Source organism: Helianthus annuus, chromosome 4 (assembly GCF_002127325.2).
Source record: "Helianthus annuus cultivar XRQ/B chromosome 4, HanXRQr2.0-SUNRISE, whole genome shotgun sequence".
NCBI classification, from domain to species: Eukaryota; Viridiplantae; Streptophyta; class Magnoliopsida; order Asterales; family Asteraceae; genus Helianthus; species Helianthus annuus.
In genome coordinates, this window is record NC_035436.2 from 96,558,598 (window position 1) to 96,585,615 (window position 27,018).

At 35.8% G+C, this 27,018-nt stretch overlaps 1 protein-coding gene and 2 long non-coding RNA genes across 10 annotated transcripts; 1 reads left to right on the forward strand and 2 right to left on the reverse strand.

Annotated features, from left to right (window-relative positions):
* Positions 1-236: 236 nt before the first annotated feature.
* Positions 237-876, reverse strand: LOC118491363. The gene is made up of 3 exons (XR_004891468.1): positions 813-876; positions 683-717; positions 237-592 (listed from the first exon to the last, which is right to left on the reverse strand). It is a non-coding gene; the product is annotated as an uncharacterized LOC118491363 (long non-coding RNA).
* A 101-nt stretch (positions 877-977) lies between these two features.
* Positions 978-3,441, reverse strand: LOC110903665. The gene is made up of 4 exons (XR_002572090.2): positions 2,866-3,441; positions 2,240-2,330; positions 1,777-1,857; positions 978-1,069 (listed from the first exon to the last, which is right to left on the reverse strand). It is a non-coding gene; the product is annotated as an uncharacterized LOC110903665 (long non-coding RNA).
* A 12,990-nt stretch (positions 3,442-16,431) lies between these two features.
* Positions 16,432-22,841, forward strand: LOC110903666 (aspartic proteinase A1). 8 transcript variants are annotated; one of them, XM_035989080.1, is made up of 14 exons: positions 16,432-16,546; positions 18,146-18,506; positions 18,578-18,638; positions 18,711-18,805; positions 18,884-18,996; positions 19,081-19,249; positions 19,351-19,390; positions 20,993-21,057; positions 21,130-21,243; positions 21,327-21,391; positions 21,522-21,669; positions 22,081-22,200; positions 22,331-22,419; positions 22,513-22,841. In XM_035989080.1, the coding sequence occupies exons 2-14, from the start codon at positions 18,159-18,161 to the stop codon at positions 22,595-22,597; spliced, it is 1,512 nt and encodes a 503-aa protein (XP_035844973.1). In that variant the 5' UTR covers positions 16,432-16,546; positions 18,146-18,158; the 3' UTR covers positions 22,598-22,841. The 8 variants fall into 8 exon arrangements, with proteins under 8 accessions (XP_035844973.1, XP_022005132.1, XP_035844974.1 ...); XM_035989081.1 differs by having other exon boundaries at positions 16,443-16,542; XM_035989082.1 differs by lacking the exon at positions 16,432-16,546 and adding an exon at positions 16,547-16,601.
* Positions 22,842-27,018: the final 4,177 nt, after the last annotated feature.

Consider the following 27,018-nt stretch of genomic DNA (forward strand, 5'->3'; position numbering starts at 1 on the left):
ACCAGTATTTCCCACTGACAAAATGTTTTTAAAACGCGTTTCAGGTAACAATATAGGTAACAATATGTGAGAGCCAAATAGAAGCCAACTGGACATCACTGAAGGCTTGGAAAAGTGGCAATAAAGTTACCTAAAAGAAATAGATGTTTTTACTAAATAAAAATAGGATTTATTCCTATGAAAATGTGTGTACTGAAAACTTGGGTTTTATCCCATGTGTTTAATATTATGAAAATGTTGTATTTTACTCTGATAAAATATTTCCTAACTACGGTCCTGATATAAATTCCGCTGCCAAATTAGACTAAAACAGAATACCACCGAAACAGGCCGCAGCCGCCCGTTCCCGGGTTTTGTATAGGGGGACGGGGGTTGCGACAGAGATCATGATTACCAAAGCCTTTCTTTCTTTCTTTTCGTGACTACCCGTTTAGCCAACCTATCTCCGTTTAAAACACAACTTCAAACATCCATCAAGTAACATATACCTAAATACCTGGAATTCATACATGGCATCTGGTGTTATTGTAATGCAAGTAGTTGTTGCTTGATGGTGGTCATATTATTCTGCATATTATCATTTTAACCTTATCTACACAAAAAATAAAATAAAAAACTTATATTTATAATTTAAATAATTTGTAATATCAATCATCATTAACCAATTAAGTCATATATATACCTGATCATGACGTTTAAGTAGGCATTCCTCATATTCTGCCCCATCAGATGTACAATAGCAAGTTTTAAAAATAGGATCTAATACAGTACCATTTAAGTAAAATAAAACAAACAATGAAAACCAAAGATACCTCAATTCCATCTTGTAAAGAGTGATAAGTCTTATTCATCCTGATTTCACCTGCCGGCAGGCAGCTGATTTGTATAAAAAAAATATGGTCGATAATCTCACAACTAAACCTTAAACGGAAAACCCATTCAACAATATGTGAAACAACTAAAAATTAAGAAAACATACCATTAAAAAAATACATGGTATTGTTCCGGAGTACTAAACACCGTAAACCTCCGCGCCAGCACCGCCTCCACTGCCAGAGCACCTCCGAACCTTCAACGGAAAGTTAATCTAACTATTCACTATATTTAGGCCAGAAAACAAGCTTTAAAGTTTAAAGTATAAATTATATAAGGTGACTCTTTTTAAGTAAATCGATTTCAACGTGCCATGTATAAATTATATAAGGCCCACATAAGTTACGCAAATAAGATCTAAATAAACATGTATAATAGATTAGCTAATTGAGTTATCAAATTTAAGTATACCTCAATGTATGCAATTTAAAAGCCATGTACTGAGTTTTTATTCTTAAGGGGTCCAAAAATGTCATGGCAAAAAAATGAGATCCTGATCAGACAAAAATAACCAATTAGACTGTTTCTGTTGTTCAATTGTTGCGATTTTTTGGGTATCTAGTCCTGATCAGATAGATGAAGAAAATTGTTTATGTAATTGGTTACAAATGGGTCATTCAGGTTGTGTTTATCTCAAACGGGTTAAGTCTAAAAGTTTAGCAAAAAAGTGAGCATGTCAAACAGGTTGAAAATCGCCTAAAATTTATTTAGGACGCATATCCTAGTCATTTATTCAAAGACCTATTGCAATAAAACTGTCCATCTATTCACTATTTACACATTAGATTTATAAAAGATGAACATAGAAAGACCTATGGCACCTCTGATATGAATTAATAATATTTTCCCTACATCTGTCATGTGTGTTTTACATTTATGTGTTTCCGTTTGGAGTGAACATACCTCAGAGGATTCAGACGGTGAAATCGGTCCAGGTCTATGGATGCAACTGAAAGCCTTGCTTTAGGTTTCTCATTCAATAAACTATAAAAAATGCAAACTCATCTCAGTTAATAACATCTAAACTCAATCATCATCTTCAAATTTAATATCCCTCAAAAACAACCTTACTGATTCCATTCGACGGCTGCAGATCAATTCATCAAACAATCTAAACACTCGGTTGCGTGGCATCATATGTTGTTTTGGAAAAAAAAAAAACCATTTAGGGCTTTGTAAAGCCTTAAAAATTTCAATATAATAATTTTTGAACCATTCACATACATCCAATCATGATAGTCTTATCATGTTTTGACTTTTTTTACTGTCAAATGAGTCACTTTTAAATCGCTCAATCATTTTAATAGATGGTTTAACAAAGCATCATCAATTTTCCTCAAAAATCTAACAAAGACAAGTATTTTACCACTATTTAAACTACTAAAGCAACGAGGTGTCGAGACTATACGGGCTGATGATGTTTTTTTGAAGAATATTCTCCGTCATCTTCATCGCTCCTGCCATTAACCAAAATAAGTTAATCAGACAAAAAAACTATCTCGATATACTTTTTTTTTACATCAACCCCTTACCTTAATATCCAGATGTGATTATTTAGATAGAAAATAATCAGAAAACCGAGATCAAAATTTAATCACCCAACACTCAAAACTGATAATTGCAACTTTAAATTGCAAAGTTTATATTAAAAACAAACCGAAACGCCCCTTGACCTATAGTTCAAGAAATGAAAATAATTTTGTGCGAATCGTAACATATGTAGATTTGTTCATCACAAAAAGTTACGTAACACCATCAGACTTAAAAAAATAAAAACGCTAAAAACGGACTATTGCGACTTCAACTTGAAACATTAAGCTTAAAAGCACATCTAAAGAACCCCATAAAGTATAGTTCAAGGGTTCGATATGTTTTTCAAAGAATTATGATGCAATTTATATAATTCATGACAAAAGTTTCATAATACCATGAACTATCAAAAGAAAATTCTTGAAAGAACAAACTTGAGTATCAAACATACAAAAAAATTACCTGCTCGTGGAGCGGCAAATGGATACTGCGTTAAGCGAAGACCCGTCAAATCTCTCACCGGAATAATCCGGTGACGATAGTTTAGGGCTTTGTCGGGGCGAATCACACGGATGTATCTTATGACTAAACTTGCCCCCAAATTTCTGTTTACTCTCAAAACCGGCACAAAACTTGCACGATCAGATATCAAGCTCAGCAAACGAACTGTATCCTCGCACACAACCCTCATAAAACACGCGGCTACACTTTTGACAGCGGTAACCAACGCAAGACTCCGAAACTCTCAATCCGCATTCACAACATATGGTTTGACCAACATCAGCCATGTTGACTTCACCAGACATAGAACTTATATCACTTCTTATATCACTTTTCCCCAATAAATCCAAGATACAAACTTAACCAAATGACTCAATTCTAGTAGGGAATAATCAAACACTCCCATCACATATCAAAACCCAATTCTTGTTATATAACCTATATAACATATCCTATGTAAAGAAACTAATAAACTGAAAAACTATAGAACCCTTAAACTGTAATAAAAAAAATACAACTTCGGTTTTCTTCTATGACAAAAAGGCCATCTTGAAATCAAATAACATCTCAATTTAGAAATGTATATACACAACACAAATCACTATCTTTTTCTTCTTTTGAAATTATATAAAGTAACAAACTTTAGCTAACCAATTCCAGAATCAAACATCAAACGCACCAGATCCACAACTTGATTAACTCAATCAACAAAGGTTCGAAAGAAAAGAAACAAGCCCTCATGTTTCAAGCACCAAAAACTCATAAAAATGTTAACTTTCATCCAAATTGAAGTGTAAATAATATTCTTAAAGAGGTTAATTAGAGAACAAAGAGGGGGAGAATGAAAAGAAGAAATTAGGGCTCGTATCACATTACACAAACAGAAACATGTTTACCTTATAACTTGCACATCTCACCAAACAAAATGACCATGAAAATTCTTTAATAACTGCAAAAGTTGATCAATTAATCAAATTAAATGTACGAAGACATCAACGGCATCAAGTATTGTATAACTTTGCAAACCTGCAACTCAATACTCTTCAATAAAACTTGCTTTACCTTGTTGATGAATAGTCAAACCTCTACTCAAAGCCACAACCACCATCGCTGACCTGAATCCCCGTTCGTACGCCACCGTCACAGCTCCAATGACGGTTCTCTTCTGGTTGAGTCTAAACAACCACAAAGCAGTTGTCTCTCCGCTTGCGGCGGAACCCTAGCCGCGTCACCACCCCAGATCTCCTACGATGCTTTTGATCTCTGTATCCCAGGAACATATAAATCGAGTTTAACTGAGGAGAGATGAAGGTAAAAAAATTTGAATTTTAAAAATTATGTGAAGCGGAAGAAACAATTGGGGATTTCAAAATGTGAATTCAAAAGCATCTAAAGGGAACTTTGGGAGATTCTTCAGGTGCAGGGAGGAGATCCAAAACACATTTTGCCATTTAGGGTTAAAAAAAAAGAAAATTCTCAGAGATTGACACGTATGATAAAAATAAAGGGGAGGCTTGTGAGATTGACAACTAGGAGAGAGATAAATGGGGATGCTTGTGGTGTTGACACATAGGATTTGATAACATTGATTGATAGTATAGGAAAACTAGGTTAAAACCCATGTGGTACACGGGGTTGGGTAACAAAAAAATAAAATAAATAAAAAAGGGAAATTGGCCTGTAATAATCCCACCTAGACCTTATTGGCCATTAATAATCCCACCTCATAATATTCCCCCCACCAGTCCCACCTTTCACCTATTTTTCCTACAATCGCCCCTGTTAAAAAAACTTAACGGAGTTAAGCTTTTTTCCAAATTACAAACAGATTTTTTAGGGCTTCTGATTAAAACGACGATACGGGTCCATTGATGTAAAACTTGCCTCGAAACGGTGCTCAAAACGATGAAAACGGCGCTTCAATTCGGGTGTTTAAATTTCTAATTAACCAAAATCAAGTAACTTGGAGCACCATTTTGAAGTAAGTTTTACATCAATAGACTCGTATCATCGTTCTGATCAAAAGCCCTAAAAAATCTGTTTGTAATTTGGAAAAAAGCTTAACTCCGTTAAGTTTTTTTAACGGGGGACCATTGTAGGAAAAATAGGTGAAAGGTGGGACTGGTGGGGGGAATATTCTGAGGTGGGATTATTAATGGCCAATAAGGTCTAGGTGGGATTATTACAGGCCAATTCCCCAATAAAAAATTGTAACAAATATACACATATCGTATTTGTACAATCTTTATTTATAATTCCTCCCTCCACGATATTTAAGTTGTATAACATTTGAAACTGCTCTTTTTTACAATTTTAATCATGCGGGGCATCCTCGTTTACAACCTCTTCATTTTTGCTGAATTAATTGTCTTGATCTTGTTTCTCTACCGACATTTCTCTAACCAGAGCAACATTGGTATAAAATCTTTCTTGCGCCTTTTTCTTCTTGGTCTTCTTAGGGCTGGCCAGCATAATAAGTTGTCTTATTTGTGCGTGTTTAATAAAAGGGATTCTTTAAAAGGTTATCTGATGATGGACGTTTTTTTGGGTTGTTCAATACATAAGCAGCAACCAAATATTTAAAAGCCTGCAAAAAAGCAATAACAAATAAATAAAACAAATTAAACGCATCATCCTAAGTATTGTAATACTTGTAGTATGACACGAATCTTAGAATTTTTTTGTCCCATTCATAACATCACCTGCTGGTGCATTTTGCAGTGTCATAAGCAAAGCAAAACCTGAAAAAATGAGATAAATTGGGAAAAGTTAAGTTCTAGTTCAGTAATTCTACAACTAAATGCAACCATTAGATTCTGTATTAGTTATTTTCATTGGTGGCAACTTTAAAAACGATGCATGAGCAAGTTATTTTAGAATTGGTGCTCTGTTTAATAAGAAGTTCTAAATATATATTTTTCTAAATAAACATAAAAAGATAAGGCCATTGTCTTCATAAGCTCTAACAACCTCCGACCACAACATGTTCGCTACCCTTCTCCTAACAACCGATCTTAGAAAGTCTTGAAATCTATTTATTTTCTTATTCTTGGCAAACTTTGATGAAAGATGACTAATACTAACCAATCATCATACCAGTGCGTTTAACATGAATAAAACCACCCTACAACAACCTTTGCTCCACCATCGAAACCGAAAATGGAACCAAACCAAAAAATAAAAATCAATAACAATTATTGATTAAGTTTAAGTATATACAATCGTGCTACCGATATAATTTGTAGGATCGTGCGACTCACCCGAATGAGTCGTTCAGAGGAGTTTTACTTTGTTTCAGGTGCGGAAAACAAGAAACAAAGGTAGAAACAGCTAATACTTCACTTTTAACACTGATTTGATTAATCTAACAACGATTACAATTAGTCTTCACACCGGCAGCACTTCGGTATGGAAATCGACAAAAGTTACAATGATTTCGCTCTAAACGACTATATATAGTGGCCTGATTCCGCTCGTAAGACATCAGAACCAGTTGGAGCGGAATTAGCCTCTAAGAGCGAAATCAGCTTCTAAACACTCTAAATCTTCCTATTTTCTTGTAAAACGTGCCCTGATCTATACAATCTAATCTAAGACTCGATACAAGACGAAGTCGACAGATGTATGCACCAACAGACTCCCCCTCAGATGTTGACGAGTCTGACTATTTCGAGTCTTCGCATCTTCAGTCTTGATCAGACTCTGGGCTTCACTTTCTTCTATCAGTATCAACAGACTCCCCTTAACAATGTGTGGGCATTTCTTTAGTTCTTCAGCATCATCTGCTTCAGGATCGTTGTCTGGCGATCGTTGCCTGACTTTCTTCAATCAGAGTCCTCAGGTATCGTAACCTGGCTCTCTAAAACATAAGCTTCTCAGAATCGATCAACCTGGCTATTCAGGAGATTGTTCCAAGATTGTAACTGGCTATCATCCAGCTCAGGAATTCTCAGGATCGATTGACCTGGCTCAGACTTGTCCCTGCACAATCTCTACCTCACAATAAATTTCACATGTTTAAACATTTCAAATATAGAGGCATGCACTAATACAAACTCTCCCTCAGATCAGACAAAAATTTATCTCTTAAGAATCTTGATGAACCAATTGTAAGATTATATTATGAAAACATTTTGATTTCAAACACAGATTCCCTCTCACCTCATGGTCATCATGTTTAGCACTCGGAATTTTGAAAATCAGCTCTTCAACATCAGTTGACGAAAATCTTTTTGTATTTTTCAAAAAAATTTATGCTAAAACACACACAAAATCTTTTTGGATTTTTGAGATAAGAGAAATAAAATGCAGTAAAGTAATATTTACAGACAATATTTTTGTGAGTTTGTGTAAGAGGATCATATCAGTTTTGAGACAAGTCACCAACATCGTTAAGCTTCATTTCATTTTAAGTTCTAAACAATTCACCTAGATTGTCAGTATATTTGTCCACTAAAATTTTCACACAAAATTCAATTGTTCCGAGATACGATATTAATGTATTAAGCACTTGAACTTATCCGTGTGTCCCACTACTTGAATATACTCCCGTATCCAGATCCCAATATTCAGTCTTACAGGTGAGTATACCTAGATGATATCTGTAAGGGGTTAGGTGCGAAACCGTGAGAGCTCAGGTCAGAACTTCCGTTCAGCAGAGAGATGACGGCTCGACTTTTGGTGTGTCCCCTTTAGAGGATCTTTTTTACAACAACAATGACTATCAATTTTATTGTTTCATCAATTTGTTGAGGGCGGCGCTATATTTCAAGCTTTTGCGGAAAGTGTTATGCGGGGACTAGGTCAGTATTTCTATACAGCAGAAGTCCCGGGATAATACCCCAGATATCACTAAGCATAAAGACCTAGTATCTCAGAAAGAGGGACCTTTCAAACAAGATTTCGGGGGTTACCCATATATCCAAGAAGTTGTTCCCCACGAACTAAGTAAGTTTGAACTTTTCTAGGTTTATATCTCGTCACAATCTACTAAATATGCAAAAACCTACTGGCATATCCGCAGTGAGATTGTTTAATACATTTTATCTTTCCATTTCTTTAGCATGTTGTGACAGCCCACTAATGTACTATCATTTCCTCTTTTATACAACAAAACTCGTTTTTGATTTTATCATGTTTTTGTATTTTTCAAATTTTCTAATGTTTTTTTGGATTTTCTGAAATTTTTACTCCCCCTAAAATGCAAACACCTTAAAGAAAATTGAAAACAAACTAAGCTCTTGACCCAATTGTATGCACAAAATTTAAAACAAAACTATACAGTAAGTTGATAACCGATATCAAATCGCATCAATTCGCTATCCACTTGGCATAAACAATCAGAACTCCCCCTTTCAACAAACCATTTTCTCATTTAGATTTCAAAACACTTAAGTTTGTTTTAACCAAAATGATTTTTTCGGAAAATGAATTTGTTTTTACCAATTATAGATTTATCATTAGTAGATTCGGGGATATGGTTCATCATCTTGTTCATCTTTTTATCATGTGTAGTAAATCAAGTACAACTTAATGTCCCTGATTTACCATTTGCAATTAAGCAACCTCTGTACCAATTGTAAGAACACAAACAATACCAACTGTAGGAATATCACATCTACATAAACCGTTTTACCAATTCAAATGTCGATTCCTGCTTAGCAATTACCCACCTGGAAGCTCCGGCGTAGTCCTTCAACCTGTAAAATTTCAACAATTTTAAGAACTTTCATACAAACTCATTAAACATGAATGATGCCGATTCCTGATCCACGATTACAAACTTGGGATCTCTGGCATAATCTTGATGTTTCAGGGAGAGAGAATTTCCACCCAAGTCTTTTCAGACCTAAGTGTTTTCAATTCTTGATTAGTAGGGTTGTAAGTTGCCTTTTTAGTTGCATAGAAATCTTTAACCCTTTTAGCTTTCCCATCAAGCATTTTCCCAAAAATTTTCTTAACATTTCCATTGAAAACTTTCTCGACATCAAACTCATTTTTCTCGGAGTAAAACTGATCCGAGATCTCAACTTTACCAACTTTTTGTTTAATCTCTTCAAACTTCAGTGATGGAAAATCATCATCATTCACTGAATCTTTTACCTCAACTTGTGGCTCTTCTGGCTTTGTGGAACCAGATTCATCGCCGACATTCTCACCAACCTTCTTAACAACCCACACTTGGTTGTCTTTTGCTTTGTTTTTGTAAAAATTCTTTTTAGAACATTCACCAACATCATGAATGGAATTTTCAAAAACATTGAAGTTTTCAGTTGGTGGTTTAACATCAACAATTTTTCCTTTGAGTTTTTCAGAAACTCCCTGTTTTGTCTTGATATTCTTTGGACAATTCCATGCAATGTGACCAGCTTCATTGCACTTGAAACAGATTCGAGTCTCTTTAGGATGAAACACTACAGTTCCATTCCTTTTCTTCTCAGCAAGAAACTCCTGGTTTGATTGTCTCCAAAATGGTTTCTTCTGTTCATCATCTGCACTTCCACCTGAAACAAATTCTGTTTTTGGTTTAGAATTTTTCTCATTTTTATAATTTTCTGGTGGAATAAAACCAAGTCCTTTCTTTTTGAGTTTACCGTTTTGGTTTGGTTTCTTTTGAAAACCAGAACCAGAACTGTAACCCTTTTTCTTGTTTAAATGTTGTTGAACTCTTGAAGTGTATTTTTTAGGTTTTCCAGTAAGATTTAAATCTTTTATTTCAGAAATATTAATTTCTGTCATTTTGAAAACCTTTTTGATCATGTCAAAACGAACACTTCTTATTGGAAACTGTTTGTCAAAGTATAATTTGTCAGAATCATTTAAAGTGTATGCTACTTCAAATGTTTCATCATCCAAATTTTTCTTTGATAACGAAAACTCTTTACCGTAAGACTATTTAACCGACGATTTTGGACTGTTGACCGACAGTCATGAACCTCCAGACTCTGACTTTGACTCAGACTCCTCATCAGTATCCAACACCTGATCAACCACCTTTTTTTATTAACTCAGACTCATGATCAGTGTCAGACGATGTGAAAGTGACGTCAATGTTTTCTGGTAAATCATCAGTTGTATCGGTTTTTATCTTTATATTGAATGCTTTTTCAAGTTGCTCCTCATTTGGTTTTCTAGGAGAATACCCTTCCCAGATTGGAGGCAGACACTTGTTATAGCTAACAGTCAATTTCTTACCAGTATCCTTTTTCTTCGGCTTGTCATCTTGAAAAGCTTCGAAACCTGCAACAGTTGGGTAAATTCGACCAATAAGATAATCAGAACTAGAATAACTCTGCAATAAACGTCTGATTCTCTCATTCTCGATCTTCTCAGTTTCGAACTCTTGCTTCCATTTAGCACTTTCTTCGATGTAGAAGTTGATAGCTTTCTGCTTTGACATCATCACAGCATTCATCATTGTCAAAGCGTCCTCTCTTTCTAAGTTTGTCTTTTGAAGACCAGTCACTGTTCTGTTCAAGACATCATAAGATTCTTTCACATAGTTGAGATTGAACAGTAATTGCTCTTACTTTTTCTCATACTCTGCCAGCTTCTCATCCTTTGTTATACATTCTTTGCAAGCTTCAAGACACTTTGAACAAGGCTTGATGACTTCTACAATTTTTTCAACTTCTATTATCTTCTCAACTTCGACAACTTTCTCTACTTCGGTCATCTTTTCTTCTTTACACACTTGCTCAGTCTCAATAATCTCCTCAGCAACACTTTTAGCATCATCACTTTGAGCAACACTTTTAGCCTTCATTTCTTGTTGTTCTTTTGCAGCTCGTTTCTCCTCTAGCTTTTTCAGACGTTCTGCAAAATAAAAATGAAAACTTTCAAGAGAAAGATGAGATTTTGCAATATTAATATGTTTTCTTCCTCATCATCACTGCTATCATCAGTTGGTGACTGATCAAACTCAATTGATTTTTCAGAATTATCATCCGATGAACCAGAATCAGATGGTGTTTGATCAAAGACGACTTCTTTTTCTGAACTCGCATCACTTTTTGAACTTTCCTCTGCACTCTGTGAACTTTCATCGGATGCAACAGACTCTTCCTTCACATTCTTCACAGTTTCACCAATAGATTTCATCCATGTGGCAAACATATCAGGTTCTTTCACAATCTTAGCAATAAATGATTTCAATTCTCCTTTTTCATCAATAAACATATCCCAGCTAAAGCCTTCAGGTAGCCTTTCCTCATCTTGATTAACTAAACAGACTTTGCTTTCAGGTGATATGTATTCGTTCCAGTTAAAATCTACCAAACACACTCTCTTTGAATCCTCGATCACTTTTCTACCATGAGCCACTTATGGTTCTTGCAGTTGCTGTTGACCCACTTGTTGGTATATGGATTTTCGATAGTAGTCGTCTTTTCCGAACGGATTCTGAGCTTCACTAGCTTCCCTGTTCTTGCACTCTCTCTTGAAATGCCCTTTCTCCCTGCATCGAAAACAAGTAACTTTAGATTTATCAAAACCTAAAGTAGAAACATGTGCATCAAGAAAGTCATTTCTCCCAGTAATCAGCTTGAACTTTTCTGCTCGTCTAAGAACACTAGCTAGACACCATTTAATGTCCATCAGTTCCATCTCTTCGGCGTCTATCTGATCGTATTCCTCCTTTGTGAGCATAGGATTCCCGATCCTCCAGCAACTAAACCTTCATAAGATAGCAATACAGAACCAAGTAGAGCCATGTGATCTTTCGCAACCTCTTCAGAAAAACTTTGACCCTCTGGAAGTTTCAAAGAAATGTTGCATTGTATCACATAACCATTTCATGTCTTTGTGCTTTGAGAATGGAAACTTGTAGTTGAATCTTTCGGATTAACACTCGGGTATGAAGAAAATCCACTGCTTTTGTTTGAGCTTTGATCAGCTTTTTTCGTTGAATCTCCAGCACTAAACGCATTCTGGATTTTCGGGCTTCTCTTAGCTTCTGGAATACTACCTTTGTAGTACATTTTTACATCCTGTTGACCACTTGGACTGTTCATCCTCGCGATCTTCTGCTGTTCCAGATCCTGACTTTCAATCTTCTCAATAAACTGAGAAATCGTTAACCCATCATACACCCCAGTATTTTTCAAGATCATCAAGTATGTTCCCCACTCTTTCTGCAGTAACGCATCAGCTAACTTGTCTACCCACTCTTCACGATCTTTTGTAATACTCAACATCGACATGGATCGCACCAAGTGGCAATATCGTTCAATCAGCTTCTTCGTATCTTCTCCAGGTAAACTACTGAACAGATCAAACTCTTTCTTGAGTAACGCTTTCTTGCTCTTAATCATGTTCTCACTACCTTCAAACTTGACTCGAAGAGCATCCCATATTGATTTTGAAGTTTGTCATGCTGAAGCAATATGAAGATATCTTCTTCGTTGGCTTGTTGAAGCAGACTGATCATCATCTTTTCAGCTTTGTACATATCACGCTCTTGATAACTAAACTCAGAAATTGTTTTCACAACTTGCAAATCAGTGCGTGGCAAAACATATTTCTTTAGAATACATTCCCATGACCTCAAATGGTTTGCCTGAACCCAGTTTTTGAATCTGTCTTTCCACCCATAGTACTCTTCGATACTCATCAGTTTCAGGGCTTTTGTAACGTTCCGGTCTCGTTTTCCAAGTTCATATTCTGAGCAATGGAAGCTGGAGTAGTTGGTGATGAAGCGAACGCGTTGTAGAACTCTTCAATCATGATTACGTATCACGTTTTTCTAAAACAGTAACTTTCGAGCGAAATCACCAAAATGAAGTTTGGAGCGAAATCTGAGACTTTGTTGGTTGGAGCGAAATCACAAGTAATTTTGGAGCGGAATCTCAAATATGGTACTCTGGAGCGAAATCAGAAAATATGTTGAAGCGGAATCACAAACTTAGCAATCTGGAGCGGAATCAATAAGAACCTTGAAGCGAAATCAGCAGTTTGGTAGTCTGAAGCGGAATCAGAAAGAATTTTGGAGCGGAATCACACTTTCTCAGGCGAAATCAGACAAGTTCTATTCGAGCGGAATCACTTCGCACATCATTTTAATCCATTTTTAGTCCGAATTTTAGTGTGAAACTTTCAAGGCTCTGTTAATAGTCACTTTTATACAGTCTGTGAAAAATTGATCAAGTTTTGACCGTTAAATCTCGTTCTGTTGAAGAAAGAAGGTGTAGAAGTAAGAAATCTTGATGAAATTCAGCAAATCTCTGCAGAACTCCTCCTCCTGAGCTCTGATACCAATTGTAGGATCGTGCGACTGACCCGAATGAGTCGTTTAGAGGAGTTTTACTTTGTTTCAGGTGCGGAAAACAAGAAACAAAGGTAGAAATAGCTAATACTTCACTTTTAACACTGATTTGATTAATCTAACAACGATTACAATCAGTCTTCACACCGGCAGCACTTCGGTATGGAAATCGACAAAAGTTACAATGATTTCGCTCTAAACGACTATATATAGTGGCCTGATTCCGCTCATAAGACATCAGAACCAGTTGGAGCGGAATTAGCCTCTAAGAGCGAAATCAGCTTCTAAACACTCTAAATCTTCCTATTTTCTTGTAAAACGGGCCCTGATCTATACAATCTAATCTAAGACTTGATACAAGACGAAGTCGACAGATGTATGCACCAACATAATTGGATTGGCTAAGTGACAAAAAATAAAAATCCATACACGTAATCTGATCGATCCGAATTCATATAACTTGACCGAAAACCGAATATGAATTCAGCTAAGTTTTAAAAGCCTTCGGTGGCTTCAAGTTTAATTGGTTTGAAACCGAAAAATGAACACCCTGCTAACATCCAAGAACAGTAATGGAAAACTAACTTATCTAATCAAGGTAAAGCTATAAATTACCATAAAAACATATATATATATATATATATATATATATAGGTAGAGGATCCTGTAAAAAGTGCTCAAAGTGTGAGAAGTGTATTATAACACTATATATAATACTATATAACACCATATAAACACCGTATAACAATATGTAACACCATATAACACTATGTAACACAATGTAACACTATATAACATTATATAACAAATATAACACTATAGTTTGTCTGATAGCATGTCTATGATAGATGTATAGTGTTATATTTGTTTTATAATGTTATATAGTGTTACATAGTGTTATATGGTATTATATGGTGTTACATATTGTTATACGGTATTTATATGGTGTTATATAGTATTATATATAGTGTTATAATACACTTCTCACACTTCTCACACTTTAGGCCCTTTTACACTATCCTTACCCTATATATATATATATATATTATGAACAAAACACATATTAAATCATACAAACTGAACTTGATTCCATTCAATTGAATTTTACCTATAACGTTACTAAATTGAATCTTATTCCACTAAACTCTAAAGGATGCCATTCAGCAAAATGAAACAAACAGTTGATGAAATTAATTCCATTACGATTCAACGCCACCAACATCTCTTACGAGCAACAACTTTTCCATTTTTTTTCTCAAAGCAAAATCACAAATACACACAATTCAAGTTAGAAGTGAAGTGATTAAAGTAATTGAAGATTAATTATCTGGAAAATGACCCAGATATGAAACACGGATGAGAAATGCAAATTAGAGTTCAAAAATTCATCCAAAGTGTGTTTTAATGAATGTAGTATATAAACAAAGGTAGTTTAATTCTGTAACAAACCTCTATACCAGGGACCCCTATTTCATCGTTGATAATTGATATCATACTCTAGTCTAGTAATTTGAGGATTAAGAAACAACATAGTCTTTTCCAATTTGAAGTATGTTCACACTGTAGCTGAAAAAATAACAGGATGTAATACAAGCGTGCATTTGACATTAAAAATCACTAAATAGATAAGGTACTTCAGAAGTGGTATCTTTGGATCATCCTTCGCATTAACATTCATTCTTGCCCCAACACAAAGTCAAATGCAACATCAAACTTTATTCATCAAATGATATCAAGCCAGTTACTACAATAGTTACATGCACATTCACCCACATATACATAGAGTGATCACATACCTACACTTTGAGTTCACTCAGTAAATAACCACAACATAATTGATGCAATGCTTAACTTTATGAAAATATCGTTTTGACAAAGTTCACGGTCATGGAAGGCATAGTAATTAAGTCATTCCATTAGGCTAGAAACATGTGAAAATTTTGATGTATTCATCTATAATGTTTAAAAAAGAAATAATGTGTACTTTAACCCATAATTCTAACTGAAATCTTTATAAGCATTGCCTTGAATCACTTTGGACAAATAAAAGGTATTATTTTGATGTATTAATGTATAAAAGGTATTATCTCTCACCACTGGAAACTCTGCTCTGCAACAAGTTCAAATTTGGCATTTTGTTTAGAAACTTCTGGCCTAACTTCTAGTTGTGTTCCTTTTCAACGTTCTGGGATATCGATTTTGGGTCTTTTTCGCTTCCTAAATAAGCATCATTATGAGAGACGACAATTCAAATAAAGACTTTTAAAACAAATCCACTATTTTCTTTGACAGAAACATCAATAGATTTAGAACGAAACAAATCAATTTATTCAAATAAAAACTTGTAAAAGAAATCCACTGCTTTATTGGTTATACAGATCTAATTCAAATAAGTGCAAAATAAAATTAAGGTGTATGAGAAACAATACCTTTGTTCGTATCAAGAACAAACTGGTATGGAAGGATTTAGGTTTAGATGATTTGGGTGGTTTGAATATCTGAGGGAAGGGATCGCCATAGATGATGGTTGGAGTGGAAAAGTTGAATTGTTGGATATTAGGGTTTCATACGGGTAAAATAACTTAAAAAGTATCCAGATGAATGATACCGGATCCCGCGTGTTAGCATATGTGAGGTTTTAATTTTCTCTAAAACAATGACACGTGGAATGCAATTAGGAATATCTTCCCATGTGTAAATTCTATTTAAATGGTGAAAGGAGAATAATTCCACTTGTCAATATAATAGGGTAGTCTTATATGAAAATAACACATCAGCAAAAATACCTTTAGTAAATTATAATAGATAGATTAGGCCCATTACATTACCAATATGAATGCTCTTTTAATATTATTTTGCAAGTTTTATATTCATAAATTTATATTTTATAAGGGGGTGTTTGGCTAAGCTTATGAAACTCCTTATTGACTTTTTGGAAAAATTAGGAAGGAGTGACTTTTTGGAAAAGTCACTTTTCTCCTCATATACATTCTCATTACCAAACATCTTTTTGAAACTTATGATTTTTCAAATCTTTTTGGAGCTTATGATTTTTCAAAAAGCCAATCAATCAATAAATTATTTCAAAAAACTTAGTCAAACATACCCAAAGTTTTATATGCATTGAATAATTAACCGAAACCGATTTATAACCATCTATCATTTATGGTTATAATTAATACTTTTTAATTTTTAATTATGTACCTACTACCAAAGATAAAACTAGATATTTAGCAAATATGATATAACTCAGCTCACGTGCTTAGCACGTGGGACACGTGAATCCTTATTTATTGGACGTGCTTTATTGTAAACCAGGCTTCATCGCTCTTCTCTCTGTCTCTCTCTCTCTCTCTCTCTACTTTATCTGTAAACAAGTAGGTACGCTCTTATCAACCGCTTTTAGATTTCTAGTTATTGATGCTCCCGATTTCCAGTAATCCGATCATTTAGCTTATGACTTCCATTGATTTCTACTTGTATTTTTATGGATAATTTCTGATCGACTGCATCACATGCTACTTATATGTTTGACTTTCTCACTTCTATGGTTTTCGCTTAATCTTTGCCTTTTTTTAATAACTAAGAATCGCTTGATTTAGATTTTAAGTTGTTGCTGTCGATTTGCAGATTTGAAACCCAATATGAAGTAAGTAAGTTTAAGCTGAAAATCAACTCTTCTGTTTGGATGAACTACGTTGACTTTTGTATCTAGGTTTATTTTAAGCCTTTCGTCTGATCTATACGCTTACTTTTGAACTCACTGAGACTACTTTCCAGCTTCAGGGAGATGATACAACAACACTTACATAAGAAAATGAATATCAGAGTGTTTTAAGCTTCTCTCGTCTCTTTATCATTATTTTTTACAGATAAACTAAGAATAATAGTTTTGTGGAGTTAGGTAGGTAGATGAGGAGAATTGCAGTAATTGTATATTCTGGATGATTAGAAAATAAATATTGTAAATTGGACACTCAACTACTCCGTCACTTTTCAATTGGCATAATAATAAAATAAAATGTTTTAATTAATTAATTAATATTTGTACTTTATTATAAATCCATTTATATGGTAGCGGCGCAGCTTGTTGCTCGTCTACCTACCATTAGTTTGTAATCGTATTGAGAAATGAATAGTATTGTAAAATTCAAAAAAAAAAAAAATTTATATGGTATGTTGCTATGATTTATATATATATCATATATACTTATGCATATTTAACTTGATAGACAATTCTAGACAGAAAACCCTTCTGAGGTAGAAAACTCTGGAAACCCAAATCTCCTCCGATTTTTACCCAACCTCCCGATTTTTTTTTATGAAAAAAATAACACATGTAATATACATGTTTTAGAGTGTTTTGGGCCAAAAAAAACAAAAAAGCGCCAAAGGGATTTTTTTAAAAAAAATAAACAAATTTCAGTGCCTAACATGTGTTAGGCAAAAAAGACAGAAATTGCTGAATTTTTTTTTTTTTTTTTTTAAATTATCCCTTCGGCGTTTTTTTGATTTTTTTGGCCCAAAAGTCTTAAAAACATGTATATTACATGTGTTATTTTTTTCAAAAAAAAAAAAAAAATGTCGGGAGGTTGGGTTTTCTAGGGTTTTTTTATATAGATAGGGTTTTCTATCTAGCCCTACCCTTACTTGATAATATAAACTTTCACTGTATGTTATGTATTTGGCAACCAGGAGATCTTAGTGTTATTTAATTTGTCATTTTTTTTATATTTCAGTTATGAGTGCTATGTTTTGGATTGTAAAAACTCACTTTGTTTTCTGGACTACTGTTGACTTATAGTCAAACTATTTTGGTGTTTAAGCATTTACAGTGTAGAAACTATAATATGTAAATAATTACAAAACAATTTTTGAAAACCTATGCCTTGCGTAAATGATGTGTGCACTCTTGCCTCACGTCTCGAAGCGCTTCCCACTCCTGTTAGCTGACATACCTTTTGCTTACGAAATGTTCAGGAAATTGTTCATCATGGGGAATCGTTATCTTTGGCTAGCTTTGTGTGTATGTGCTTTCATACCCTCAATGCTCGATGCTTCCTCTGATGGGTTACAGAGAATTAATGTGAAGAAACGAGCTTTGGATATTAATAACATTAAAGCTGCAAGAAAAGGAGATAAATATGCAAAACGTCTTGAGAACAGACTTCTTGGTTTGGGTGATCCTGATGCTGATGCAGATTCAGTCCCTCTAACCAACTACTTGGATGCCCAATACTATGGTGAGATTAGCATTGGTTCACCCCCTCAGACGTTCGATGTCATATTTGATACCGGAAGTTCAAATCTTTGGGTTCCATCATCCAAGTGCATATTTTCCGTAAGTTCCATCTTTTTTGCAACTCTTCATTGCTATTCATTCGTTTACTAAATATGTGTAATTGTGTGCAGATTGCTTGCTACTTCCATAACAGGTTTAAGGGAGCAAAATCAAGTACCTACACAAAAATCGGTAAACCATTTCCACTTGATGATTTGCCTACACAAAGACAAGACATGTTGATTAATGGTTTGTAATGATCAGGGGACCAGTTGCAGATAAACTATGGATCTGGTTCGATTTCTGGATTCTCTAGTAAAGACACTGTTCAAGTTGGTGATCTCTGTGTTGTAGATCAAGTAAGCCTTCTTGTGTCTGTAACGTCATACCAATAACTTATTTTCAATCAATAACGAATAATATGCGATATGTTTCAGGATTTTATTGAGGTTACTAAAGAAGGGAGTCTCTCGTTTGTAATTGGAAAATTTGACGGAATTTTTGGGCTTGGGTTTAAGGAAATTTCAGTAGGTGGCTTGCAGCCTGTCTGGTACTAATCGTACTTGCTCTTGTTTGACATGAATGCACTTCTCGTCTCCTGTACATGACAGACATATCTACTGATAATTAACAGGTACAATATGGTAGAACAAGGGCTTGTTAAAGAGCAGGTATTCTCTTTTTGGCTTAACCGGAATGAAGCTGACGAAAATGGGGGTGAGCTTGTGTTTGGTGGTGTTGATCCAAAACACTTCATAGGGGAGCACTCATACGTTCCTGTCACTAAAAAGGGTTACTGGCAGGTGTGTGTCCCTTAATACACCAAAACTTCTTCGCCACAAAAACATATTAATTAAATAATATTGATTGAACTGTATTTTGTGTTTTAAAAATATTCATGCAGTTTGATATGGGAGATTTCCTTATTGGAAACCAATCTACAGGTAACTTTACCTTTAAACAATACTTTGCTATTTGTTAGTACTAGAGATGGTAATTTTGGCTCCTATGAAAGAATCCGTTCGGGTTATTTTTACTCGATAGAATTAGCTAAACAAGAAAGGGGCAAATGGCTTGAACAGGTCAAACTCTATTTTTATGGGTGAAACATCGTAAATCATCTTATTCAAAAGAGTTATAAAATGTTTTGAAACAATAAATTCTTTGTAACAATATGTGACACTGATTAGTTATAAATAGGCTCATTTTCATATAGGGTCAGGATCATTTCAGAACTCTAAAATTTTGAAGAACTTCGAGAACTCTTAACATCCAATCATTTTTAATTTATTTTATGTCTTTAATATGTTATTCAAGGGTAGTTTAATAATGTATTATAAGTAATTTTGTGATTACATATGTGTATATTGATTATTACACATATGTCCCATGTTTGAACTAGTGTGGATGTCTCCTCACTTCTTGTTCTATTTGGTTGTGAATATATAAAATCACCAGGGTAACCCTTTACACATATGTAAATTACTTATTACACATATATGTAATCACAAAATTACCTCTAATAAATGATAAAATTACCCTTATACAGTATTAAATAACAAATAAGGTAAACAAAATGATTGGGCGTTAGGAGTTCTTAAAATTTTTGTAGATTGGGCGTTAGGAGTTCATAAAATTTTTGTAGTTATGATATGAACCCAACTCTTTTTTCATATATCCTTCTAAAAATATGCACACTATCATGTTCACGCGACCATAACTATAATATCTAACATATCCATCCAAAACACTTCAAATTTGATATTTACCCATTCATTAACACTCTGTTCCCGAGTCTCATTTAACGGGGGCGGGGGGAAAGAAAAGAGATGAAAATATAAAAAAACCATGTTCCCGAGTTTTTTTAAGGACAGGAGGGGAGGGAAAATGGAAGAACATTTGTCCATATATTCATCCTCCCAAATTGGAGAGATTAGGAGAGAAAAGATTATTAATTACTAAATTGCCCTCATATCTAATTAAAATGTTTTATGTTTGAAAGGTATTATGGTAAAATTGTTCCTTTCTTTTCTTTTCCTCCTAACTCGTGAACACATATGATTTCTTCTCTTTTCCTTTACTTTTAACTAAACTCGGGAACACAAAAAAAATCACATCTTTTCCTTCATTTTCTCTCTTAATTTATTTTCCTTCCCCTCCCCCTGTTAAATGAGACTCGGGAACACAGTGTAAATACGTTTGATAATGACTATTATACCCCTCATCGCACTATAAACTCTGATAACCTAAACCCTAAACCTGAAACCCGTCAGTTGTAAGCTGTAAACTGTTGGGATCCAATGATTGTTTATATACGGAGGTGGAGAACAAAGTGGTAATATTGTATTATAAAAGTTTTATTAAGGGATTATATGATATTATCTCTTACAAAATCCATTTATCTGGACAAACAGTGTTCCAAATCAATCCCTGTTCCCTTTTTAACTGTAACGTATTTTGAATGTTAACCTGTTATCCCTTTACATGGCTGCTCACCCATTTTCCATCTCTAGCTAATAATATCAGTCCTTATCTCTTTTGTGTAGGATTCTGTGAAGGTGGCTGTGCAGCTATTGTGGATTCTGGAACATCCTTGCTCGCGGGTCCAACAGTATGGATCTTCTCTTTCAACATCAACACATACATATTTCTTGTCACTACTAAACTGCTTTGTAAATTTCAGACTATTGTGACCGAGATCAACTATGCAATTGGGGCTGAAGGAGTACTCAGCAGTGAATGCAAAACCCTGGTTAATGAATATGGAGATATGATCTGGGATCTCCTAGTATCCGGGGTTCGTATTTCGTAATTCAACTTTCTTACCCTACTTCTTTTGAGGTTGAGAATAATCTTTTATGCTTATAATATGACTTTCAGGTAACCCCTGGAAAAGTTTGTTCACAGGCTGGTTTATGTTTCTCCAGTGGAGCTCAATCTGTGAGGTATATTCACAACCTATCCACTGTCTATGTTTATATGATGATTTTAAGTTTAATTCTGTATCAGTTGATACTGTTTCTGTTTGTCAAGTAAACCCATCAGTTTAATAGTTATATTCCACCCCAATGGCAGTTCAAATATTGAATCAGTGGTCGACAAAGAGAATGGTGGAGTTGGGGATTCGGTGTTATGTGAAGTGTGTCAAATGGCTGTTATTTGGATGCAAAACCAACTGCGACAAGCTGAGACCAAGGAAGCAGTGTTAAGTTATGTGAATAAGGTGATTCTTCATAATTACTTCACTATCCTTTATATATATACAAGGTCGTTAATGTAGAGAATTGTGAAAACCACATGAACACATGTACCCGTTGCTTTAAATGTGTTATTGCACAACATACAAGTACTTATATGGTTGTACCACTTCTCTACTTAATATTAGTTATGTATAACCAATTTTAAGAAAAACCGCATAAACACATGTACCTATTACTCTAAATGTGATACACAAGGTGTTTCCGTAACTGCACAATCACCTATCCTTCTATTACTCAGGCTTACAAGTGTTTATTGCGGTTCTGCAATTCTTTGCTTTAGATTGGTTTGTATTGAACGTGCCCCCATATATATATGTGTGTGTGTGTGCGTGCACACATACAGGTAACAACTAACAACTAACCATTTTTAATAGCTTTGTGAGAGCATACCGAGCCCAGCTGGAGAATCAGTAATAGATTGCAACAGCCTCTCTAAGATGCCCAATGTTTCATTCACCATTGGGGAAAAACTCTATACCCTCACTCCAGAACAGGTATGATTTTTTTTCCCATACAAGGCGTGGCAATTTTGATTATTTGGGTTTATATTTAAAATCAACAAGTTTACCTAGTCAAATATAGTTTACTGTCGTATAAATAATCATCGCCTGCTTTGATTGTTAGTATATTCTGAAAACCGGAGAAGGGATTGCTGCGGTCTGCATCAGTGGATTCATGGCTTTGGATGTGCCACCTCCAGCAGGCCCTCTATGGTACGTTACATCTTTAGACGAAACACTGGTATATATGTATTTCGTTTATAAAGATTACAATTTGACACATGTACGATGTTGTGTGGGGTGCAGGATTCTGGGAGATGTGTTCATGGGAGTCTACCACACTGTGTTTGACTACGGGAATCTGCAGCTGGGGTTTGCTAAATCGGCTTAATTTATTAGCCGGTTAGCATGAAAGTGAAGGCTGGTGTAAATAAATGAATGGATGTATCGTTTACTTGGATATGTTCATTTCCGGTATGGTGCATGTTAGGATGTTTATTATTTCCACTGCTTGTGATCTTTCATGGTCACATACGGGTTCGTTATGTAAAAGTGAACTTATCATGTATCCTTTGTATCGCATGTAACGTTTGACACCCAAAATGGTTGGTTATGCAAATATGGTATTTGTCACATATCATAAATACATAGCTGATACAAACGCATGCAAGTGTATTTTAGTAATTGTGCTATAAGACTTTAGTAATTAAAAACTCAAGTATTAACGCCAGAGGGTAAGGGTAAAAAACAAGAAACGATCCCAGGGAAGAATCATCGCACTACAAATAATAATCGGGTTGAGCCCCTGTTTTGGATCCCTTTGCCAAATCGATTGTGCTTGTTCAGATAGTGCCCAATGTTCAAATTATGAACGCCAGAGGGTAAGGGTAAACTTGTCAAGGCTCTGGTTGGGTCCAAATCCTAGGAAACAATGGAGAAAGAAGCAGAGTTCGGATTCTAAGGTACGGATGGCAACTGTAAGTGCCTTGACAGTGATGAAATTGTACAAGTAATCACAATAACTGAGGGTTGTGAGCCACCAAGAATGTAGAAATTGAAGAGAATCCGGTGCTTCAAATGTCATTTCTGTTACATTGCTCTACACGGTTCTTCTCAAGTTTCTCAAAATGTGAGTATGAAAGTTGCTCATGGCCTTATTCACAACAATTCTATCTTCATACGCAAATTTCATTGCTGGTAGGATCACAAATCCATAAATGCGTGATGAAGATTATGATCTTGAAGACACAGTGGCAAGAGAGAGTGTACAAGTGAGATGATATAATTGTCAAAATTATGGGCAAGTGAGTGTGAGACTAAAGAATCTTGCTTTAGGATTTACCAAACAGTGCTTCTTCATCCAATACTTAACAAGATGAGGTTTTTAATTGGAGTGTTCATATGTGGTCTTCAATCAAGTGTTTATGGCTTGAGGTAGATTCTGACCCTTTTGGTAAACAATAAATCTGTTGAGTTTGCTGGAAAAAAGTGAACATATACCGAGAACACAACCTCAATATTTTATCGACAAACTTCAACCTGCAAACAACAAGTCAAAAGAATTGTTTGAATTGAAAAGTAAAATTAGGTAGTGTTTGGTATGCAGGAATGAGAGATAGAATGGAATGGATGATTACAAGGGAATGAAGAAAAGGGTGTTTGGTTGGTCAATGGAATGGAATCACACATTCCAAAAGACATTCTATTCCCTCAAAATCATTTCATCCACCCCATGTTTTTTTTCATTCCATCCACTCTTGCACCATTCATCAACACCACCACAACCCACCACCTTCGCCACGACCAACCTCCACCACCCATAACCAACACCATTGCCGCCACCCGCAACCCGCCACCCCGACAGCCACCGCCACCGCCGCCACCCACCCACCCGCCACCGTTACCACCCACCGCCGCGACCAACCACCAACGCCACTCGCTGCCGCCACCTACCACCATCGTCGATGCCACCACCACCGCCATTGATTAATTTGTCCTTTGAAGGCTGTGAATATGATGCGGGATCGGAATGAAGTTATCCGAAGATTTGAATTCTATTTTATTTTAATTATCATATCTTTTAATTATTTTGAATTTCAATTTCCTTATCTTTTTATATTTAGTTTCCTTTTGAATTCTCTGATATAAATAGGATCTTAGGGTTCATTGTTACATAGTTTTTGAGTTTTGATTATTATAAAAAGAACTTTGTTCTGGACCCTTTTGGTTCATTTATCGTCTTTGATTAATCAATCGTTCTTGAGCCATTTGATTGCACGCGAAACTGCATCAGTTGGTATCAGAGCTATGGTTTACCAAATGGCTCGATGTGATAGAGATTACTCTTGTAACCGTAGAGTCGCCGACCGAGGCAACGACAGAGTTGGTCCCGACTCACATGCTCGCGGAGAAGACCGACATCTTACCCGCAGAATCGCAGACCGAGGCAGTGGAAGAGTTGGTGTTGACTCACGAGATTTTGAGATCAAACGGCTCCGACAACGAGTCCTAGATCTTGAAGTGATCAAACGGCTCACACAACGAGTCCAGGATCTTGAAGAGATCAAACGGCTCTGCCAAAGAGTCCGAGATCTTGAGTTACGATGGGAGATTCGTTTTAAGGAAACTGAATCGGGAACCATCGTCTGGGACGATGTGAACGAGGAAGGAATGCATCCTTTCTGCTATCCCCACCCCTGGTTCTACGAACCAATCTATCAAGAGATTTTGTCGGAAGAGAAACCCCGATTCGATGAAGACGCGATTGAACCCGATGAAGAAGGATGTTCGTTGGTGCAAACGCTTCTTGACGGGACTACTAATCGAGATGACGAGCTCGTGAAAGAAAGTAATGGTCATGAGTATCCAGATGGCTCGTCAGGTATATTTGATTTTTTGTATAAAGATGTGGTTGTCAACGGTGGTTCTATGGTCGCCGTTGGTGATGCGTTTCCCTTAGATGACACAAAATGTAACAACCCTCGGTAAAACCAACACCCTCATAATAGTTCTGACACCCTAGTATATTTTAAAAATGTCCCAACATGTCTTATATTACACCCCGTATGTGAAAATCGAGCCCAAATTAGATTATAACATATAAAATAAATTAAAAACAAAAATCTTAAGCTGAGGCGAGCCGCGTAGACCCACCCCAACCATTCACGCGGGCCGTATGAAGGTGTAAACCGAATTCCTTTGATTTCTTTAAGTTGAAGCGGGCCGCGTAATAGTTCTCGATAGTTAACGCGGGCCGCGAGTGACCTAAGTTGTGGCGCAGCCCTGAGCTGACACGTGTCGATATCGTGTCGAACCTAGTAGATGACCGGGCCAAGCTATTGTGTTGACCAAGGTTGACGTGGGCCGCGTAATCTTGGCCTGTGCTTTAAGCGGGCCGCGTGGAGACCAGATTGCAGCCCTATATAAGAAGGCAACGGGCCTTCAGTTCCGATCGTTCATTTTCTTTCTTTCAATCTAAATTTCTGTAGTAGAGTTATTATACCCGGGTATTATACCCCCTAAATAGCGAGGTTCTGCTACGATGTAAGTATTATAACCCCTGGAGACGTATTAGATACGCTGCCCGATTGATCTAGGGTTCCGTAACGGCTGTCGTGGTTCTGCCCGACGTAGTCGTTGGATTGCCGTCTCGAGGAGGGTATTACTAATGTTAAAATGGGTTATTATACTAACACACGTGCATTTGTGTAAATTATAGATATTCACCAGGAAACCCTAAAGGATAACCTAAAACAGCAATGTGAGTAATCCTTTTTTTTTTGTTAAATGTTTTTACAAAACCTTACATACTTTTCCATGCGAATAACAGTTATTGAGTATTTGTAAGAATACAATTATCGTGGGTATGTTGGGGTTTTGTATACAAAATTTGTTACCACCTGGTCAAGGAGTAACATTTCCACAAGTCAGGTCTGACAGTACCGACGGGTGATAATTGATAACTTGCAAACAAATGTAATTGCGGGATCTCCCTCAATACTGTTCACTGTGACTTCTTATTTAAACTTGATTAAACTGGGATTCACTCACCAGTATTTCCCACTGAAAAAATGTTTTTAAAACGCGTTTCAGGTAACAAAATGTGAAAGCCAAATAGAAACCAGCTGGACAGCACTGAAGGCTTGGAAAAGTGGCAATAAAGTTACCTAAGAATAAAATAGATGTTTTTATTAAATAAAATAGGATTTATTCCTATGAAATGTATGTACTGAAAACTTGGGTTTTACCCATGTGTTTAATATTATAAAAAAATGGTGGTTTACTCTGATAACATATTTCCTAACTACGGTCCTGATGAAAATTTCGGCTGCCAAATTGAATAAATAAACGTGATACCACCGAAACTGGTTCGCGGCCGCCCGTTCCCGGGGATTTGGGATCGGGGGCTGTGACAGAAGGTGGTATCAGAGCTATGCCACTGATTCAGCCACAAAAGTGTTCTTCTGACATCAAAATCCAAAGTGTTAGGAAATTACAGAAATACGTGCATAATTGTATTTTCTTGTTGTGTGTTATCTGACTATCTGTTAGTTTACAGTATGAGCGACCAAGGACCATCTGACGCGTACCATCAATTATCTGGTTCGCCTAGGAGCGAAGGCACCTCCTCTTCTCAGCCTGCCTGTCACACCCCCAAAATCCACCTGCGGAGTACCACCGCTTGGGAGCGTGACATGACCAGGATCAAGCCACCAATCATATTGAACATGTAAATATATAGTAAAAGTTATCCATCAATACGAAAGGTGTTTATCAAAACCAATATAGTTAAGTATAGCGGAAGCATTAATG

Excerpts from the sequence above, each read along its gene's own strand:
- LOC110903666 (XM_022149445.2), top strand. Across the intron at positions 21,244-21,326 it reads GGGATCTCCTAGTATCCGGG|GTAACCCCTGGAAAAGTTTG; the intron begins GTTCGTATTTCG and ends TATGACTTTCAG. Across the intron at positions 22,201-22,330 it reads ATACCCTCACTCCAGAACAG|TATATTCTGAAAACCGGAGA; the intron begins GTATGATTTTTT and ends TTTGATTGTTAG.